A 23,043-nucleotide genomic window follows, 5' to 3' on the forward strand; every position below is an offset into this window, starting at 1 on the left:
CGAATGAAACTAGCTTGCCAAGACAATTTAAATTGTCCTACCGAAGGAATGGATTGTCTTACTGCTGTGATTTATGCTTGCAAGACAATTGTAATTGTCTTTCCTTTCTAGATTGTCTTGTCTTTGCATTGTCTTACAAGTACAATGCTTTGCCTATATATATGGCTTAGTATTCTTCATTTCAAGTGTTCATCACTTTGTATTCAAAGCATTTGTAAAGCTTTCAAGTTGTTCGTAACTTGCTTGATCGTTATATCCACAGTTTTCTGTGCTTTGATAACCCGGTTGTTTTAATCACTAAATCTAGAATATACTCTGTCGAATTTATTCTACGAACTTTAGTGGACATTAAAACTGAACCATATTAAATATATAACGACTTCAAACATTGTTGTATTAATTAATTATAATCTGATTAACAAGTTATATTCAATCAGATTCACTTCCGCGGTTATTTTGTATCGATTGTATTCAACCCCCCCCCCCCCCTTCTACAATCGTATCTGGACCTAACAACTTGTAATATATTCAGTTTAGGTTATAATTTTATTTATTGTCTGTTGTCCTTTTTTACATAAATGATTCTGAATCTAATGATTTAATATGAACAGGATGGATGAGAAGCAATAAATCTCAGGCTGCACTATGAAGGACAATTTAAGAAAACAACATATGTTGGTGGAAAACATCTGGTTCTATCAGCTGTCGAAGTTGAATCCTTTTCTTATTCTGTGCTTATGGAATTCATCATAGATAACCTCCATTACTCTGAAATTGGAGGAATCTATGCAAACAAAAGAAGGAAAGGGGTTGGCAGCTGTTGTCAAATGATAAGGAAGTCATGGAACTTGTGGAAGAGTGTGCTCCTGGCGATTTAGTAAACTTTTACATCGACAACATCGTTGACAAAGCAATTGAACTAGCTCCTCAAATGCAACCTCACGTTATCAGTCGGCCGAGGGAAAACATAATCCAAGGTATATCTATATATCTATATATATGTATATATATATATATATATATATATATATATATATATATATATATATATATATATATATGTAATGTTCAGTTCTCACATAACAGTATGCATCATGAATTTAATAATTATTACAGCTTCCGCTAAGAAACCTGTGAAGCGTACGTTTGTTAACACACATCAACTCCAGCAGCAACAAAAGAAAATGAATAAGAAGTCTCCCGAGGTTTCAGCAAAGCCTGCTTCAGTATGTCATGAACAAGATGTACCTGTCAAGAAAAAAGAAAGTGCGAAAATAAAGTTAGTGTTAGAAAGATGTATAGGGGATGAGGAAAATACTCGATGTATTTATGTTGCTGAGAAGTATATACTTTAGTGTTATTTGAATTGATAATTTATCGATTAATCATGCATATTTTTGATTTTCACCACATTCAAGTATAAATTGTTTTTAAATATATCATGTCTTGTTTTTTTTTAAATCAATCTAAATGTTCACTCTTTTCTTTAAATAAAAAGCAATTTAAATTTTTAAATAAAATAGAACAATTTAAATGTTCATATATGCTGTAGAAATCCTGTATTGTTATTTTTGTTCGCTTAAATTTTTTCATTAAACAAACGGAATGATTTATCTACTCATGTCTTGTAGTTACCACAACTACAGATCAATGAGTCTATAAAAATAAAAATGGATCGATTTAGAGGGGATGGTGAGAAAACTTGAAATATTGATGTTGTTGAAAAGGTATTGTTGAGTTATCTCAAATACTTTTTATCGATTAGTCATACGTTTTTCTGATTTTCACATCTTCTAGGTATTAATTGTTTTTCTTAAATTTTTTTTGATCTCCATCTAATTCATGTCTTCTAGTTAACCCCCCCCCCCCCCCCACCACCACCACCACTTAGTGAGTATGAAAAAATGAAAATGGATCAATGTAGAAGGGATGGTAAAGTTATCTCACATATGTTTTATCGCTTAATCATGCCTTTTTTTGATATTCACCTCTTTTACGTATCAAATATTATTTTAATAATTTATCCATCTGCATATAATTGTGTGCTCATGTCTTGTGGTTATCCTCAACACCGCTACGTGATTATGAAAAACTAAAGAGGGAAAAAGTTAGGGCAAACAATGAAATTTTTGGAGCAGTTGGGTTGCCACAAATAGTTAGTTCTTTTAATGCATCAGCAGCTTTGAATAGTAAATCAAAAGGTAAAAAAGGGAAAGAGAAAGAGAAAGATGTTGAGGAATCTGACTCACAATATATTCCAGAAAATGAGGGTGAAGTAGAAAGTGATGATTTGTCTGAGGTACATTGTTCAAATAAATTTTTATTGCTTGTTTTTGGCTTAATGCACTTTAATACCATGAACTTAATTATTTCTGCACATCTCACAATTTACAGGAGATCGAATCAGTTAAGACTAAGAAAATTGAACCTGGACCGAGGACTCGATCAAGAACCAATGAAGCCCCTGCAACTGAGAAGAAATCCACAACATCCAGTACTGCAATAGAGAGGGCAGTTAAAGTTTCTAATTGTCCACCACCTGTGAAACCAACAATGTACGAAAATTTTTAGACAATCTAGCAGTACTGATGGACCACCTCCTGGCACAGTTGCTGCTTATTTAGCATTACGAGAACGTCGAACCAATAATGATGCAGCTCCGGTAAATGAGAATGTTGCTGAATTTGAAATGGAAGAAAATGCAGACGAGGAAGTCGAAGAAGGTAACATATATTGCTCTTTTCAGTTAAATTGCATTATGTGTTTAGTAATCCAGTTTGACTAATTTTGCCTAATTTTTTTGTATGCAAAGTTCCCGCTCCTAAAAAATGTTGAGCAGGGTTCATGCGAGGATCCCTAATGAAAAAGTGGTCATCTCTTTGAATGCAAAGGGCTAAGCGATTTCAGACAAAGAAGAAGATGTAGCAGAGATCAGTAATTTTTGAGGGACATTAACTAGGGATAATGTGTCGCTCACTTACGTCAATTGGCACGTTGTTCCTGACCAATTGAAGCAACAATTATGGGAATATACTCTTGTGATTTCTATTCTTTATGAATATAGATTACATAACTTTCTAAATTTATGCATTCAATTTAATAAAACATAATTGATCACGTTATGTTTGATATTTTACAGGCCAGGTATGATATTCCTGAAGATGGAAGGAAATGGGTTTATACTACACTTAGTGTTGCTTGGAATTTACACAAGGCTCGTGTGAAGAAGACTTACTACACTAAATATGACAATGATGAGGAAAGATCAGAGAATAGGACGGATCGGGTTCCATTGGAGGATTTTATAATGCTCTTGAAGTATTGGGGGGATGCATCAGTTCAGGTAGTAACTAGAAAAACCACATTAGTTTTTTAAACCTCATCAGTTAAATATTATTCATGCAAATATGTGTTTTTTCACCAAGTAAACTGTTTCTATCAAGATGACAAGAAAAAGGCCACTAAATTATACTAGAAAAGGTGTATTTATTGTGATACGAAACTACAATATTAGTTTCTTATTAGACTCATTGTGTTTTTATTGTTATTTACAGAAAATTGCTGCGGATAATGCAGAGCGTCGTAATTCATTGCTTGAGACGCACACATTGGGTCGTAAACCTGTGGCCCTGGTAATTGAAAAACTGGTATGTGTTTATCCTTGTGCAAGTTTATTTTGTAATACAATGATGATTTACACAATGATTGTTTTGCATCATAAGTAGATTAATATACTTTTTCTTGTTCGATTTTTCTTCTTTACCTTTTTGTTATATACAAAACTAAGTGTAGAGATAAAATACATGAGAATTTATAGCTCTGCAATTTTTATCGGTCAAGTTTGCGAATGGACAATTTTTATAAATTTGTATATATGCGGTATTGAATTAATTTTTTTTTCTTTTTTATAAGTTTGTAAATGTCTTGTTTGTGAACTTGTACCTGTATTTAAAGTCACAGTTTCTGTATTGTACTCTATTTTTATTTAATGTTTTTAATTCATGTTTTATAACCTGCACAATCTTATTTTTTTAATGGATTATGATATGTTTTTTTGTTGTTAAATTATTATTAATGCTATTTTGTCGATTTATGTACAAGTTGGTTTTGCTTTACGTTAGTGACATATTTAATATTTATCCCCTAAATGATAGAAAAAGGATGATCCAAATCTTGAGCATCCAAGCAACGCTCAAATATATTGACTTACTCGTAAGCGGGAAAACAGGCGGGAGTACAAGTCAGATGCCGACAAAATGAAGAAGAAACTTGTAAGTATATTTTATCGTATAGAAGGAGTTTATATTTATTAATGTCATATTTTAAATACTGAAGTATCCATTTCTTCCAGGAAAAAATTGAGAAGTTGATGGAACAAGGAAAGGAGGATGAAGCAAATGCAATCGTTCCTAATGGAAAGGATCATGGACCAAACTGGCTGGTTGGAAGGGCAGTTACTAAGTCTGATTCGACATCAACTTCCAAAGTTTCTACTGCATAGCAAGTTCAAGAACTAGCGGCAAAAGTAAGAAATCTTGAGAGTGAATTAGAAGCCAAGTTCAACAAAAGAATGCAGGAGAACATGGCTTGCATGCTGAAAAAACTAGGAGCAGCGAACCCTGATATGACATTCAATATTGAGGAGATATGTGCCACGGTTTTCAGTGAGTGTGAGGAAAATGGTACTCCAACCACTCAAGGCGGCGCAACTTCTTAGGGACTTTATTGTGCTACCTATTATATCGTACTTTTGTTCTTCTCAAGCAAGCTGTTATGTATTTGAACTTAGAATGGGTTGTGCCCTCTTTAATGTAGTTAATTATGTCTAAAACTTGTTAGTTGCTTGTTACGAATATTTTAGAACTTCTGGTGTTGGGACTTTTTCTATGCCCCTTTGGCAGGGATTATGTAAAAACAGGAAGTTTATGTCCAAAATTTCTATTCTCCAATGTTGGAATTGACTTTATATGGTGTTGCAGATTGCATATAAATGTACTTGTACAAAATTATTAGGGGTTGTATTTTACAAATTTTGGTGTTGCACAAGACTAAAAATGGTGTTGCAAACAAAAACCTTGGTGTTGCAATTAAAAAGTTGGTGTTGCAAAAGAGTAAAATTAGTGTTGCATATCCGCTAAAGCCGGTGTAACATATTAAGAAATTAGTGTTGCAATAAACCGTGGGCCCACTGCTGACGTGGCAATGTGGGTCCCAAATTATGACCCGGCATATGTGGGGTCCAGTGCTGACGTGGCATAGTGGGTCCCACTGTTGACCTGGCAGACGTGGGGTCCGCTGCTGACGTGGCAATGTGGGGACCACTATAACCTGGCAACCTAACGTGTCACTTGCCATGTGGACTGTATGGTGATGTGGTTTAATGCCTTATACAATAGTGAGTGTTGTTGTGTTTATATCTGTTTACCGTTGCGTATAATGCATATTGCAATGCTTGTTGGTGTTGCACAAAGTGTTGCCTTAGGGCTCTACGGTCACGCTCACATTGGCAACGCTGGACTGGTGTTGCGTATTTCCTTATGCAACACCATTTAGGCTTTATGTAACTTTACGGGGGAGTTTCCTATATGACCTTTTAACCCTCGAAGTATGGGGGGATGTTCCGATGCGGCCTCGAAGTTTAAAAGCGTACCTTTCGACCCTCAATGTTTGTATGTCATACCTTTTAACCCTTTTTGATGATACCGGTATAAATCGGAGGGGTAAAGTAGAGAATTCCTAATTTGGGTTAAGTTTCAGCGTACCATTTAAACCCTAAAGAATAGAAAGAATAGAAAACCACTAAACACTAAAGAAGATCGAGCTGCTGGAGATTATAAGAGACAAGGAGTGATGTGGTGTGGATCGAAGTTGTAGATCGTGATGGCTAGCATTAGCAACAGCTCCGCTGGTAATTTTTTAACCCTATTTTGCAATTGAATAATCTGATTACCCCCCACTGTGGATGCATCAATATCAAATTGCTTTTGTTTTTTCTTTATGATTATCTTGCAATGTTTATCTCGTGATTTTGTGATTACAAGGTGATGATTGTATATCGTTGAGTCTGTTCCATGGGGAGTGTTGGAATTGGGCATCCCCGTCACCGAATATGTTGGGGGAAAAGTGACTGTGTACCATTTTAGAGACCAAGATGAAATTAGCATGGAGAGTTTGAGAGAATGGCGTAAAGCTCTGGGTTACGGGGGATTGCGGTGTCTCTATTATAGGATTCCTTAGAGAGAGATGGATGGGGGGTTGGTTTTATTGAAAGAAGACAAAGACGTAGAAGATATGTTGTCATTTGCTATGGAAAATGACAACAAAATAGATGTTTATGTGCAACATTCTAATCAGGAGTTTAAGGAAAATTTTGGAGGGGTGAATGATATAGCTGAAGATAGGGTGAGTGTGGATGAATTAGATGACTCTGATTTTGCTGAATCAGATTACTCGATGACTGATGATGACATGCTTTACAATGATAATGTCGATGGTGGAGTAGAATGGGTTGGTGCATTGAGGGCTGGTTTGGGATTAGGAGAAGAAGTGGTGATGCATCCTGAAAATGAAGAAGAGAGTGGCAAGGACAGTGATGAGCTTGAAAGCTTTGATGGCAATGATTTAGAGGATGAAGTTGGTATAAGGAAAACATTTCCATGCTACAGGGACACAGAAGATCCAAAGTGGACAGTTGGGATGGTCTTCACTGATCACAAGCAATGCAGACAAGCTATAATGAAGCATTCAGTTAGTGAAGGGAGAGTGATAAAGTTTGTTAAGAGTGACAGAACAAGAGTGAAGGCTGTGTGTAAAGCTCCATGTCAGTGGTCTCTTTTTGCCTCTCTAAACTTTAACAAGACCATGCAGATGAAGAAAGTGGGACCAGGTAAATTTTGAGGTTATTTCAGTCTTTTTACAATGCCAATTGTTTCACTGCATATTATATTGATGTTGCTTTTCTCTTTTGACAGAGCACACATGTACTAGAGAGCAGAGGGGGTTACCTCTAATAAATTCAGGATTCTTGGCAAGGGAATATCTAGGAGAATTCAGAATCAACCCCTCTTGGCCAATAAAAGCCTTCCACAACAGAGTTTTAAAAGATCTACAGCTGGATGTCCATCTAGGAAACATGACATGTGGCTGTAAGAAATGGGACTTGTGTGGCATACCTTGCCAACATGCCATAAGTTGCTTGAATAGGCTGGGATACTCTGTGGAGGACTATGTTGACAAGGTGTATACCACAGACAACTACAAAAAGGCTTACTCTGGAATTATCTATCCCATGAATGGTCACATGATCTGGGAGAAGAGTGGTTTAGTGATGAAACCACCAACAGTTGAGAAGCAACCAGGGAGGCCCAAAAAAAGGAGAAGGCTAGAGATGCCAAACTTGGTTGAAAAGGAGAGTGAAGGTGTGAAGAGTTTAAGCAAAAGGACTCGGTTGACTGTGAGGTATTAATTTTTGTATTTTTTGCCATTTTTTGCCATTTTTGTATTTTTTGCCATTTTTATATTTTTTTGCCATGTTCTGTGATCTTCTGTGATTTTTAGGTGTGGGAATTGCAAGGCAATTGGCCATAACAGAAGGACTTGCCCAGAGCTTCATCCAGTTGAGGCAAATGTTGAAACTTCTGCTGCAAATGATGGAGAACAGGCTACAGATGGGGAAGAAGATGTGGAAACTGTAGAGGAGGCAATGGAGTATCCTGACCAAGGACCACCATTGACTCAACAAAGTCAAGATTTTGAGGCAAATGAAGCTGAAGAAGATGGTGAGGTTGCAAGTCAGGAAAGTGCGGATGATGAGACCCCTCTAGCAGTTGCAGCAAAAAAGATTAAACAAATGAGGTTGAGGACATTGGGGTTGACAACAACCAAAGATTCCCATATCATGGTTGCAGCTGCAAAGTTGAAGACCCTCAAACAGATTATGGATTCAGAAAAGCAGCAAGAAAAAACTGTTGCAGAACAACAAGCTCTTGAGATGGAGGATGCCAAGAGGAAGACTGTCAAAAAGGAGATGCAATAGAGGATTGACAAAGGGAAAATGCCAATGCAAACCTCTCAGGTTGAGCCAAGGAGAAGCACCATATTGTTTCAGAAAACTGCTTTCAGCAAATTCACAAACATAGAGGATAATCCAGTTGTCATTGATGAGGCTGAGGCTGAGGAGGATACTCTACACACCAAGGAACACTCTCCACCAGTGCAGATAAATTCTTACACAGGCCCTATGAAATTGGGGGAGAAAAAGCCTCCACCAGTGAAGCAATTCAAGACATTTGTTGGTCAAACAGAGCTCAAGTCTGCACCCTTCTTATCACATGGAAGAAATGTGATCACAAAGAGTTCATTGGCCAAGGCTCTCAGTAATTTGAAGATGACTTATCTCCCAGGTTCAACAGCAAAGGAGAAGGATACACAGCAGCCTTGATTTCTTTTAAGTATTCCTCTATAATATTATGTAATGCTATGACATTTGCTACTTTGACTATTTTCTGGACTATTTTATGTAATGCTTTTGGGGATGTTTTTTAACTTCATCTTTTGCAAGTAATTTATTGTCAAACAATGATTTTCATTCTAGTTCTCTTGTTCTGTTTTGCACAAGAAAGACAAACACACACAGTTATGATACATATATATACATATAAAACATCAAAGGCAAAAGGGTGTGGCGGGAGTCCTCCAGAATTTTGGAGGGAAACAAGGGGTATAATGTCATCTCTGTCCCCTCCCATTTATACCGTACGACGTACAAACATTGAGGGTCGAAAGGTACGCTTTTAAACTTTGAGGCCGCATCGGAGCATCCACCCATACTTCAAGGGTTAAAAGGTCATTAAGCCCGTAGTGGGGCTAGCCCACATAGTCGCCTTAGGGGAGATCCACATGATCTGGAACGGGTAAGCCCATCTAGTATCATGCTCCTTGAAGGAGGCTGGGTTTTGGAAGCCCATATCTGTCTGATCTAAGGCGGTGGCCCATCGCTGGAATCAAGGAATGAGAAACCTATTCTGATTAGGTTACTTGTTCCCCAAGAACTACGTCTGACTTGATCCCAATAAATATAGTACGTAGGCACATTGTTTGGGAAGAGGTCACAACCCTTGTAAGAGCGAATACTCCTTCGATCTTGTGAGCAAACTCTAATCCCCAAACGATCTCAGCCAAACCCAAAACCACCATCCCTACTCCGTCGTTCACCGTCATCAACCACCACTAATCCCAACAACTCTCCCTGAATCTTGTTATCACCAGATACCTCCGTTAACAAGAAAATATCATACGAGATATTGATGTTTTGAATAATTTGTAAGCTCTGAAATTTCGTACGAGTTTCATATCTTGAGTAAAAAATATTTATTTACGCATTCTCAAGTAAGAACTACAATTTTGAAGGATTTTACAAGTAGCATATTTTCAAGAAAAATATTCTATACACTGTGAAAATTTTCAATCATCATGCTTATCATATTTTGGATTGCGCTTGTAAAATATTTTGCATATATTGTCATGGTAATATATATGTTAAAAAATATATTTCCAACTTGCGAACTGAATTTGTCAAATAGGGAAGTCTGAGTAAATTTGTAAGTCCCGCAAATGCTACACTATCCAAAAGAGGTCAGTAACTACCGGATACCAAGGCCCTCCTCTCCATAAAAAGTCGAGCGTATAAAACATATCTTATTGAAGGCCCCGCTTTCTCATGAGCATAGGAGTATTTTTACATGATCGAAGACCTAACAATGTGTCATCCACATTCATTCTGGTTTATTTATTTGAAACGAAGACTTGTCTTAGACACTTGAGGAGCGTGTACACCAATTCGGGTCTTATACAAAATGCCAAGGTCCTAACTTTATAATATAAAGTCCGCATGAATTTTCAAACGATATTACTCGCACCATCAAAAACCTTGGCAGATTTATGTCCGATATTGGTCCTTACATGATGTCATACTTGCATCCACGTACATACTACAAGCATTGTTGTGTTCAATCTATTTACTGACATTTTACATCTAGTTGTTTCAGCGACTACTTGAATTTGGAAGCTTTAAGATTTTTAGTTCTCCAGCACATCAAGCTGCACTGAAAAACCGAGGGTTATTGTTATGCCATATTTTGGCATAGCCTATTCTCCCATATTATATTATTAATTCAGATTAATAATTAATTATTTGACCACAAGTAATTATCCTCTCTCTGAAATGATGAATGAATCAACTATTACAGCAAATATTTCTGAATGATATCTTTTAAATCAGGAAAGTTATCACAACTCGAATATTATATCAGATTAAAATCCAGTAATTCAACATTTAATATAGCGTATTCCTATAGTCTCTCGGGATATGTTCAATAACAACAGAACTGCATAGACTTGATCCTATAAAAACATGGGTACACAGGCATATTGGGATATGAGATCCCATACCCGAGACAAATCGAGAAATCTCCCAAAGTCAAGCCCTCTTTTTTCATAAACTCTGAAAATCCAAACTCATAAAATTCGTGTAACCAAAATCCTCGTTATATCGCATCATAGTTTCAATAATAAAATCTTGAATTCTTTATACATGATATAGTTATTTTGACATAAAGTTACCGGCTCAACTGAAATTAAGATGCTAGAAACTTAAGAAACAAAAGTATATTATCCAACATCACCACAATGACATTATTGGAAAAGTTAAAAGCCAAATTCAAATAATATTCATCCAACTTTTACACCAAAGCAGCAACCGGTGTAATGAGGCCAACAAATTCTAATGTTATCATTAACTTTTCAAACTCTACCACGGTCCAGAAGCTCGCTGGTGATGACTTTATGATTGCAAATCATAAGTTCGAATTTGTTGATCTCGGTGGTTTATTACGCATTGCGACCAAGTACGAGGAAGAGAAGGTCCAGCCCTTCTCCACAGGTTCAACATTTAACTAGATTATTTCTAAAGCTGTATATTCTACATCTACGCACTGTAATAAAACACTATGTTCTAAATCATATTGTGTTTGGTAATTATAGATGTCATAGGTGCTATAGAATAGTTTGAGGATGTCAGGGATCTAAAAACCATGTACGGTGATAGGAAGATTGTCAAGTTCCGTATCACCGATGGAAGGTAATGTACTAATTGAACTCATTGCATTAATCAATTTAGTGAATGATGATTTCTTAATTTTTCAATTTCAATGAAATCGAGTTGATGTGTGATCGGATTTAAATAATAAATAATCAAGGTATTCTCATGTGGTTACTGTCTGGGGAGACCTTGCTGTGGAGGCTGATCAACTATACCACAAAAACACTGAATCTCCTGTGATTGTCATCCTCACTTCTAACAAGCTGAGGACATACAAAGGTGACGATGACCTCTCTCAGACATACTTTGGTTTTTTTTATATATTCAAGTGTCAACTAAGCAATTAATGTCATTTTGTGCGTCAACACATTGTAGAGACTGTGCAACTTAACACCCTGCCTGCTTCCAAGATATATATCAACCTGGATGATGATGTTGTTTCCTCGATGATGACAGGTTCGTAGCCACTGAGTTCTCATCAGAAGCACGCAAATTGTTAAATCATTTTATTTCGTGTTTAAGTGTTTTGTTTCAGGCTCCTGGAAGAGGGTTACACTACTGCTCTTGAGGAATCACACTCTGTGCCACTGCTGTCTTCCCCGGTCCCTGTTATCGAAAACATATCTTTGTCAACCCTTTCTGAGAAGACCAACACTTGCGACGAAAAGGTATAGCCTAGCTCTGAAACTTAGTCTGAATTTTTCCACGTGTAATGTTTTCTGAGTAATTTGTTTTCGAACTGCAGCTTAATTTCATATGCTTTGTGAAGATTGATAATATTGAGGCTGGTCAGAAATGGTGGTACTATAGTTGTCCACATTGCCACAATGAGATAGCTAAATCCGAAGGACGCTTCAGCTGTACTACTTACCAGAAATTTTTTACGGTTGGAGAGAGACGTTACAAATTCCTGGTGTTGGCCTCAGACTCCACTAAGGCATTTGATTTTCTTTTACTGGACAGGGCTGCAAAAAGGATGATTGGCAAAACTGCTACCAAACTACTTTCTGAAAACCTCAAGGTCTTTTTAGCAACTTTGTCTAAACTTTACATTTGTTCTCCTGCAGACTTACAACAATTATTTCAAAATATGTCTACTGGAATAGTTGGAAACAGGAGAATATCCCGAAACCATCAACCAGCTCATTGCTCGTGAGTTCAATTTTCAGGTTGAGATATGCTCTGACGATGTGTTGATCAATAGCAAGATTTTCAAAGTCACTAATGCTTATGGCAATGAATCTTCTGGAACAAGTTCCTCGGCTGCCCATACCGGTTTCAGCGCTACAGATCCACTTGAGGTATACTACCAACTCAGTATTGTTATATAAACCACACACAACGTATATTAGTTATAACTAATCGAGAATTGATTCTGTTACACTTCAGCATGGAGCCGTTGAACTGCCCAAAATTGAAGACACTCCAAGATCCTCTAAGTCCGTCTCAAAGAAGCCTAAGATGGTATGAGTTATGTAACTTCTATACCACCGCTGTTACATTACTATACAGACATATGACACTATTTCAATGTCTTGCAGAACTGAGGTAGAATTTGTTGCGGTGAAGTATGCAGGATTGAAAGTTCTACGTATTTGTGTTTATTTAATCATCCTTTGTTTTGCTATCGTTTTTGAGATTTTAAGCTTTTTTCTGAATAATGTTAGAAATTTCAAGCGTAAACTTTGTTGGTGCTATTTTAATGACCGGATTATGTTTCTTGCTTCATTGCTCATAATATAATATTTTTCATGTTGATTGAGTTGTCAAACAAAACGGAGTTCATCTCCTTTTGACACTTTGTTATCCATGGATGTGTTTTATTGATTGATAATAATAGTTGTGATTATCAGCAAAAATAAACTTAAAAACTACTTACATGATAGTGTACTCTATTTTCTGCTTATATCCAATAACTAATACACCTGTCTAAAATATTCCCACTCCAAGCATTTATTAACCAACATTCTCTAACCATCTCCTATAACACCATCAATTTGTACCATTTGCAATCATACAAGAAACCTCGATAATTTTCAAACAAAACTGGGTAGAAGATGGATCAGGTGGATGGCCAGAGCTACACATTCAAAATCCGAAAAATAGTACAAAATAATTATAAAGTCTCGAAAAGACGACAAAAACAATTTTTAAAATCAAGATAGACCATTCATCAACAAATGCGGTCAGAGTATAAAAACTCACAACGTATCTTTTAACATCATAATAACCATAACAATTAATCACAATCAATAAACAAGCCAGATTATCAGTATCAAAATTATTTTGTAATCCCTTTTACCTTTTTGAGTAATTGATATTGTAATACAATTCGAATTGGGGGTTTTGTCTAATTTAATTCTACTAAACTTCTTTTTTAATCTAATATTAGACGTACCAAAATACAACTGTAACCACCATAGAAGTAAAATATTATAACTATCATACAAGTAACCTTTTTACATGTTTCAAAGTACACACACGATGAAATCGGAAATTTATTCAACTGATAATGTTTAGGACAAGCTCCAATTTAAATATAATATAAAGTTTTTTCATAAAAATTATTATATTTATAGTAATTTACAATAATATTTCCATGTAACTGAACACATGTCTTTTTTTTTTTCTGAACCAATTTGAATTTATTTTCTTTCTTGAAAACGTTTTAGTTATAATTTACATCATCACACCATATGATACCTTGAATCCACTATTTTTTTTATTATAATTTTTTTTATTATAATTTTTTTCCCAACTATAATATCCAAAAAAACATGATTGTTTTTAAATGAAAACAATAAATTAACAAACCCGTGTGCGTAGCACGGGCAAACACTAGTTCAAATAATATTCATTCCCCCTTAACTTTCACAATCTGAAATAAATTGAACATCGCATCTCGAGAAATGGTCTTCTTTGTCACGCAAAACACATGTTTAACATGAAATTTTAGAACTACGTAATTGTGTTATATGTTTTTTGCAACTTTCCTAAAAATTATTTTAAAAAATAAGAAATGCATAATGAGTGCTAAAGCTTGATTGAACATGCATTTCTCCAAATATTGTTTTTTTAAATTCAAGTTTTAAAGCAGAATAAATTCAAAAAAAGAAAGTATGTTTTCAATTGCTCTAAACGAAGTTAAGTTTTTCAATAATAAAAAATTTATTCCAGCGAGTTTGTCATTTGGACAAGGATAACATAAACCTTTCTCTTAGATTACAGATCAAGTTTAAGGTAAAGACAAAGTACCGGCCAATCGATTTATAGCAGATACTAATACAAGTCGCCCACTTTAATAACTAGAAATTTGACAATTGTGCGGTATATGATATTTATTCATTTCATATTGCAAGAACTGCTCATAGTTATAGTAATAATTTATTGGGGATGCTAGTTTATAAAGTATTCAAGAAATCTGGAGAAAAAAGGTATTAAAGAATTCGGGAGTTAATTCGGCAGTTAACTGATACCTCTCCCACTCGGAAGATTGTAGATTTGAAACAGAACTGGACATGCATTTTTTTATTGTTTGTCATGAAATCAATATGCATTTAAAAACCGTATAAAATATAATTTTATAAATTATTTTAATAAACATCTCAAAGAAATAAGAATCATATAAAATGTATATATTTACGTGTTTTGGGGAGGAAGTCGAGGATCGGGACCGTACAAGATGTTCTAAACCTACACGAGTGCATGAGTTTGTGCAATTACAAGTGTCTGAGACTTTTGGTGCCATGTGCAAAATTATAAATATGTGCCACAACAACAAAAAACAATAGTAATTATGTAAAATAGTATAAATAATCATTTTTCTATTTTGATATAATTATAAAAAATTAAAAAACTGAAAAAATAAGGACAAAAATAGTAAGATATAATTATAAAAAATATAATCATACAAAAACTAATTTAAATGTAAAATTTATTAAATTTTGATGAAAACTTTAACTAACTGATTAATTAATTCTAATTTAACTTTTTCATTGAATATATAAACATTCAATAGAAATCTAATTTAAAATAAATTAGATATCCAAAAATTGAATTATTAAAAATAATATAATGTACAAGTTGTCTAAACGAAAACTAGTGTTGACCGTTGTATTTAATTATTAAAATTAGTATTCTAAATTACTAATCAAATAGATTAATATTCTTATTACATATTTTTCTTATTAATTGTATTTAAAAAAATTATAAATTACTTTTTCATTAAAACTAATATAACATTTTTTTAATTTTATTAAGATAATATTTTTTTTAAAACAATACATACATATACATATACAATACATGTGCCCCTCAAAATTTTGAGCCCTGTTCCCTCAGTCACGGCCCTGGTTACAAGGGGAGTTTTACTCAACATGTACATTTCTACTAGATAATATAATCGAGTATTTTGTGGGGTATATCAATATGAGGTACCTCCACTTAAAAAGGGAATATGAGAAGATTACAAGCTTCCAACCAATACTATTTAGGTAGATTGCAAAATTTTATAATATTTGTTAATCTTAGTGCTGATGAAGCCGGCATATAATTTACTTAATAATATTCTCCGTCTCAGCCTGCATGTCAACGTACAAATACTTTCAATTGTGTCGCCTATATATTCTACATAACGCGCGAGATTTATTTATACAAACCGAACATAAAATCTTTTTGTATGTCTCATCTCAAGCATGAACGTTCTTCAGCTTTTTGCTGTTCTAGTGTTCTTTAGATTTGCATTTGTTCATGGCACAACAATGACTACAAGAAAGGTAAAGGAAAAAATAGAAAATATTTGTAAAAGTGTAGTGTCATTACAAGAAAAGCGGGCATCAACTGTCTCTCGGTTATGTTTATATCCGACTGAAGTTGTTGGTCCATAACCGTGGTCAAAAATGACCGTTTTACGACTGTTTATGTCGGTCGGTTTATTAGGTGGTCAGAAATGCCTGTAGTGTGTGTCAAACCTGCGAGCAAATAACAAGATGAATTCATAATCTAATTTCTCTTAAAATGTGCAGCACTACATAGTCTACATGGGGCATCACTCACATCCTAATGTAGAGTCCGTTATCTCAGCTAATCACAACATGCTTGCTTCAGTCATTGGCAGGCAAGAAACTTTACTCAACATAAACAGAATTATTATTTAACCTTCTAGATAGCGAAATTTCAAGACTGTAGTAATGCATACTTGCCTTATGTTGTTTGTTGAACTTTTCGCAGCTTGGATGGAGCAAAAAAAGCATCAGTTCATCATTACACGAAAAGTTTCAGAGGCTTTTCTGCCATGCTCACCCCTGATCAAGCTCAAGACCTCGAAGGTCTGCATTATATTAACATGTGTGTGTTGCAATAAGTTAATGGATAACAAATGTGTACTAAGCATTGGAATAGAAAAGATACTTCCAAAACTTCAAATCTACAGGAAAGTAACACATTTTTATTTTATACTAAACTTAAAACCTTAAGATTTTAGATGAACTGGTTTGGTTACTTAAACCTTAAGATTTTAGATGAACTGGTTTGGTTACTTAAAACCTTAAGATTGTCATTGGTATTTGGTAATTAGTAGATGTTGCAATCATACAATTGAGGGGCGTGTTGAATAATATTTGTTGTAGCATAAGATCCTGTTGGGGCCTTTCTCTGGTATCATAAGGTTTTAGATGAACCGTTTACTTTACACTAACCTTCGTCATTTCTTTCTGCTACAGAAAATGATTCAGTTGTTTCTATCTTCGAGAGTAGGACGAACCAAGTCCACACAACAAATTCCTGGAACTTTCTCAGGGTAGACAAGATTAAGCAATACAATCAACTACCAATGGACTTAAAATCCGATACAATTGTTGGTGTTATTGATACCGGTAATTATCCTGGTTTTTTTTTACCCCATTTCACTACTTCAGGAAATCACTATGATCATCACCAATAACTAACTTCGTTCTTTTATTTATCAGGGGTGTGGCCAGAATCCGAGAGCTTCAATGATCACGGGTTAGGCCCTGTGCCCACAAAGTTTAAGGGTGAATGTGTAACTGGGGATAACTTCACATTATCCAACTGCAACAGGTAGATACTAGTATATCTTTAAAGAAGCTCTAAAGTGCCTGAATCGATTATTTTCATATTCTGATAATGCTTGACACGTATTCTGGCGCTGATCTAAATTATAGGCTCGGTAGTAAGTTGGTCGTGTCAGTCTAGACTTAAGAAGATTGCATATACAAACCTCTTGTCAATTTAACAGAGCTATATAAACTTCTTGTTTCAAGGAAAATCATTGGAGCTCGTTTTTACTATGGTGGAATAGAGGCAGTATTTGGGCCTCTTGAGAAATCCAAACGTACTTTTTTCCGCTCAGCCAGAGATAGTGATGGACATGGAACTCATCTTGCCTCTACCGTGGCTGGGTCAATGGTGGAAAATGCCAGTTACTATGGAATAGGTAAGGGTACCCTGAGGGGAGGTGCACCAAGTGCTAGACTTGCCATCTATAAGGCTTGCTGGTTCGGCATCTGCATTGATGCAGATGTTTTATCCGCCATGGATGATGCCATTGATGATGGTGTAGATATCATGTCTCTTTCTTTTGGCCCATCTCCACCTCTGCGTGACTATTTCATGGATCCGGTTTCAATAGGAAGCTTCCACGCGTTTCAGAAAGGAATTTTTGTCTCTGCTTCAGCAGGAAATGGCCACTTTCCAGGTAGTGTAGCTAATGTTGCACCATGGATCATGACTGTTGCTGCAAGCTCCATGGACCGAGTACTGCAATCGTTTATATATCTGGGAAATTCAAAGATCATAAAGGTTATGTTCAATATATGCTCTTTAAACAATGAAGTGAAAGTTAATTTGCTAACAGAAAGAACTTATATATTCCAGGGAACGGGTGTAAACCCTCCAACAGAGTCTACGAAATTCTACAGTTTAATAGCTGGAAGTTTTGCAGCATTCCCAGGCATTCCCCCACAGAATGCAAGGTATCGTCTTCTATAAACAAGAAAATTCAGAACTCCAAAAACAAAAAATATCACTAAATATTCAAAAGCCTTTGCACATACTATATTTAGTTGTTCTAAAACAGTGTTTTTTCGACTTGTATTAGCTATTGCAAAAACAATACTCTAGACCCTTCTTTAGTTAAGGGGAAGATTGTGATTTGTGCTATGGAATCAGCTGCTGATGCAAGGGCAGAAAAAGGTCTTTTTGTAATACAAAATGGTGGTGTTGGAATAATAATAATTGATCCAGCTGCAAAAAGTGATGCCTTCCAGATACAAATCAAGGCTATTTTTATTGATCTTGAAGAAGCAAAAGAGCTTCTTGCCTACATTGCCGCAGAAAGGTAATTTTTCAGGAAACAGATATGATATAGACATAGTTGTATCAACAGTTTTTAGTGTGACTACCTGGTTTTATAAATTATAGGAATCCGATAGCTAGAATCTCCCAAACAAGGACACTTCTCATGACAGAACCAGCCCCCGAAATAGCTGAATTCTCCTCAAGAGGTCCAAACACCTTAACTCCTGATATAATCAAAGTAAGTTGGACTGGGATTCCTTATTCCCAGGAGTGTCTTTTCATCAGACAAGTAATGTTTCCGTCTTGATACAGCTTATGCCTGACGATTGTAATTCCCAAATGTAGCCTGATATTACAGCACCAGGGATCAATATTTTGGCTGCATGGTCTCCATTAGCCATAGAATCCGCTGGTGGACGATCAGTAGACTACAACATATTATCTGGTTCGTCTATGTCGTGTCCACATGTGTCTGCAGTCGCGGCCATCATAAAATCCTGTCATCCTTCTTGGAGTCCTGCAGCAATTAAATCTGCACTAATGACATCAGGCACGCTCTAATACCAACCGCGCCCCATTTACATTTCCCTAACTACTGCTAATATATATTACATTTTCTTGCAGCAACATCTGTTGATAATTCTCATGATTTAATCGGAAGAATTTCCAGTACTACACATGCCACGCCTTTCGAATATGGATCAGGGCACATAAATCCAGTTGCAGCACTAGATCCTGGACTAATATACGACTTTACAATCACAGATGCAGTGGACTTCCTCTGCAGCAATGGTGCTAATTCTAGTCAACTCATGAACCTTACAGGCGAACAAATTTATTGCAAGAACCAACCAATACCTTCATATGATCTAAACTATCCATCAATAGGGGTCTCCAAGATGAAAGGAAGTTTATCCATATGGCGAAAAGTTACTTATGTTGGAAAAGGCCCTTCAGTTTATGTTTCCCAACTGGATTATCCAAGTGGGGTGCATTTTACAGTTGTACCTAAGGAGCTCAAATTTTCAACAACTGGGGAGGAGTTATCTTATAGAATAGATTTCAAGGCTCACAAGAGCAGCAATGGAAGTTTTGTTTTTGGTGCATTAACTTGGAGTAATGGAATCCACAGAGTTAGAAGTCCTATCAGTCTCAATGTTGTTTCTGTGTAAAATTTACCAATTTCAGAGCTCTATCAGATTCAGAATGTTTCTGTGTGAGAAGATCATTTCCTGTTTATTCTATTGATTAAGCTGCCAATTTTCAGATTACAACATGCCATGGAGTAATGTTTGTTTGTTGAATAGTTATAAGCTTTATAAAAAAGTCAGAATTATAAGTTTGGCCTTTTGGATTCCAACTACTTGAAAGAATTAACCGAAAATGGTTCTGTAAGTAACCAACCTAGCTACACATGGGTTAGAGAGAGCCGGGATCCGAAATCTTTTCGGATCCTGACTTTGATACCATGATAAATAATTAATCGATCTAAAATTTTAAAGTAGGAGAGACCCGTCCAACTATGTCGATCTTATACTCTTTAAAACGTTCTTGTCGGGTATATATATGTTTGATGAAAGGATGGATATATTTGGAGGCTGAACAAGTGTGAACAAATGAAAGTGCATACAAAATTCAATAGAGGGAGGCAACTCCTAACTATGCATATGAATGGGTCACAAAAGATGAGAATATTTGATACAAAATGATATGAATAGTCAACAATCAACAGTAGAGTATGCATATGTAGGTAAAATGTAGGCTGAGATACACCGTCAATCAGGAAGAGGAGGTACATTTGGAGGGGCCAGAAACTATGCACAATTGCACATGGTTAGTCCTTAGCCAAGTGTATCTCACCACGGTGTATACATTTCAAAAGTAGTTAAATTTTTATAATATAAAACACAATTTCACCAACTATTTTCGTTGCTATCTTCATTCTATAATAATATAATCACTATTACATTCTTTATTTACTTTCATTATCTCAAATAGATTATTAAATATAAATAAGTTCCACCATTATTCCACCTTTCATCTCACTTTACCAATTTTTTACATTTTTTCTTCGTCTTCGTGTCCCAATCAAATGTATACAACTGGTGGAAATGAAAGGAATACTGTAATAGTCAAGTCGCGTATAATTTGTAATCCAAGATTTGGATTAAGTTTTTTATTTGCTCATGTCTCTTTATAACTAAAAGTTCTCTTACCTTTACATCATTAAATAGTTTCATATCATTACAAACATTTGTGATGTATCATAATATAAGACTCCACCATTATTCTTTTTAATATAATTTATAATTAGTTCAAAATAAGAAAAAGTAAACTTACTATCATTAACATATATTAATATTATTGCATCAAAAAAACATATATTAATATTATAAATTAATTATGAATAAATATATAACTTACAAAGATAAATTGGAAGTAAAATTTAAAATTTACATAAATAAGCGTGAATCTTCAGGATTCTAATGTTTTATACTCTAAAATAATAATATTCTTTTTTCTATAAACTAAAAAATAAAAATATGAAAAATATAATTTATAATTAGTTAAAAAAATAAAAAAAGGTGATCTACTAATAATAACAAATATTAATATTTATTAAATATTTATAAAACGAAGATAAAATATATATCATTTCTAATACCCATTTACAATATAAAAGGTCATCATCATGTAATCCTTTTTAATTCTAATTTTGTCTAACCCTTTATTCCTTACAAATGAAGATGTATCACTACTTGCTAATACACATCACTTAAAAACTGATGTCTGGTATAATTTCAACTGATGTTACTGTGGGCCATGTTAAAGATTCATGTCTTTAACATTAGTTAATAACTAATGCAAAAGATTACTTATTATATTATTTTGGATTAAAAACCGATATAATTAATAATTCAAATTTTAATTTTTGACGCAATTATATCTTCTGAATATGATCATTATATGATATTCTAATCAAATTGAGCATACTTTAGACATGCTGATTTATTAGGGTTTTTTTCAAAAACGATGTCACTGTTACAATTTACATCAGTTATTTATCATGACTAATGTTTTTGGCACTATTTTACATCAGTTCTGTGATAAAACTGATGTCTAAATATAGGCTAACTGATGTCATTTGTAGTCGTTAACAACGGTTTTTGTTTATGTACACGATGTCTATTGGTGTATTTAACATCAACTCTAAACACTTAAAATGATATCTAATAGTCCGTCTAACATCAGTTTTGTAAGTTTGGTCGATGTCTATTCTTCTCATTTACATCGGTTATTAACTGATGAAAAAGCTTAATGCCTTTAACATCACCCACAAAGACATTATTCGAATTTTTTGGTTACATTAACTATTAACTAATGTCCACATCCTTTATAATCACTTCAGCTTTAAAGTAACCCATGCTTTAACAATCAATAACATCATTTCTAACTATAGTACCTAGTGTTATAATGATATATTAACATCATTTATCTTTTGTAACCGATGTTACACATTAATATATTTGGACATTAGTTTCCAGCATAAATGATGTCAAACAACCTGATTACACAAAACAAATCCCAAACCAATTGCAAAACCATCAAATCAACCTCCAAATATGATTTGCATATATAAACCAATCTGTACAACCAAATCAACCTCCAAATATAATTTTCATATATAAACCAATCTGTAAAACCAAAAACCAATTCAACCAGTCCAACATTCAAATTTATCTAAGCCATACATAAATTTAAAATGCACATCCTAAAATATCCGATAACATGTTATCCGTCTAACTTATGAGAATCCAAACTAATTAAGCGATTTGATATATAATCCAGCGTCTCCAACCGAACGATGTCGAGGTCTGTCTTAGAGTAAGTCCTGCGACTCCTAGCAACCCACTGGAAATATAACACACATGCAAGCAAATTTATATTATCTTTCTTTACTAACATGTATACTCATATGACATAATAAACTACATTTCTTAACTTAACTATTGCATTTTAATAATCTCATTTAAACACTTAAAAATTAGTATATATATACGGCAAACTAATGAATATACCTTGTCTAAAAGTTTTATGTCCGGGTACTCAACTAATCTTTCATAAATTGCATGACCGCATACCCACATTCCGTGTAACCTGGTTTTTTAGGGCATCCTTATACATCCGACAAAAAGACAACAATTAATCAAACAGAAAAACAATAAAGATTCGACAATAAGGAAATCTACATCGACTATAAACTTACTGCAAGGTTTTTAACTTTTGGATTCTTGTTTACCCGTCATAACTCAACATTATGAGATCGAACTGGCCAGTAGAATACAACAACGTTGTCAAAACCAAAATCACTTCTGTCAGAAAATCAAAGTAAATAAATTACCTCATTAATGCATTTTCTAGTTCATCAGGATGTGGATAATGAGGCAATGAATTGAGGATGAATATTTCATTTTCCAAAATCATGACCAAAATCCAATATAAACTGTTTTTTGTTATAAATAAATCAAAGTGAGAATTTGAAAAAATACACATATATATTAAGGTCCAACTAATATATTTACAAATTATATTAGAACACTTGGAATAATTAAATTAAAATCGGTTCG

General features: G+C 34.5%; 1 protein-coding gene across 1 annotated transcript; it reads left to right on the plus strand.

The window, feature by feature from the left end:
• The first annotated feature begins 15,740 nt into the window (after positions 1-15,740).
• Positions 15,741-19,754, plus strand: LOC108212404 (subtilisin-like serine-protease S). Its single transcript, XM_017384131.2, has 11 exons — positions 15,741-15,873; positions 16,123-16,214; positions 16,328-16,425; positions 16,819-16,971; positions 17,065-17,176; positions 17,380-17,917; positions 17,993-18,090; positions 18,216-18,455; positions 18,539-18,653; positions 18,761-18,965; positions 19,040-19,754. The coding sequence occupies exons 1-11, from the start codon at positions 15,793-15,795 to the stop codon at positions 19,585-19,587; spliced, it is 2,280 nt and encodes a 759-aa protein (XP_017239620.2). The 5' UTR covers positions 15,741-15,792; the 3' UTR covers positions 19,588-19,754.
• Positions 19,755-23,043: the final 3,289 nt, after the last annotated feature.

The sequence above is a fragment of the Daucus carota genome, chromosome 3 (genome assembly GCF_001625215.2).
Source record: "Daucus carota subsp. sativus chromosome 3, DH1 v3.0, whole genome shotgun sequence".
Taxonomy (NCBI): Eukaryota; Viridiplantae; Streptophyta; class Magnoliopsida; order Apiales; family Apiaceae; genus Daucus; species Daucus carota.

What these genes read in the sequence shown, in the direction of transcription:
- LOC108212404 (XM_017384131.2), top strand. Translation starts at nt 15,793, where the DNA reads ATGAACGTTCTTCAGCTTTTTGCTGTTCTAGTGTTCTTTAGATTTGCA. An exon ending in GAAATTCAAAGATCATAAAG is followed by an intron (nt 17,918 to 17,992) that starts GTTATGTTCAAT and finishes TATATATTCCAG; the next exon opens with GGAACGGGTGTAAACCCTCC. An exon ending in ATTCCCCCACAGAATGCAAG is followed by an intron (nt 18,091 to 18,215) that starts GTATCGTCTTCT and finishes GACTTGTATTAG; the next exon opens with CTATTGCAAAAACAATACTC.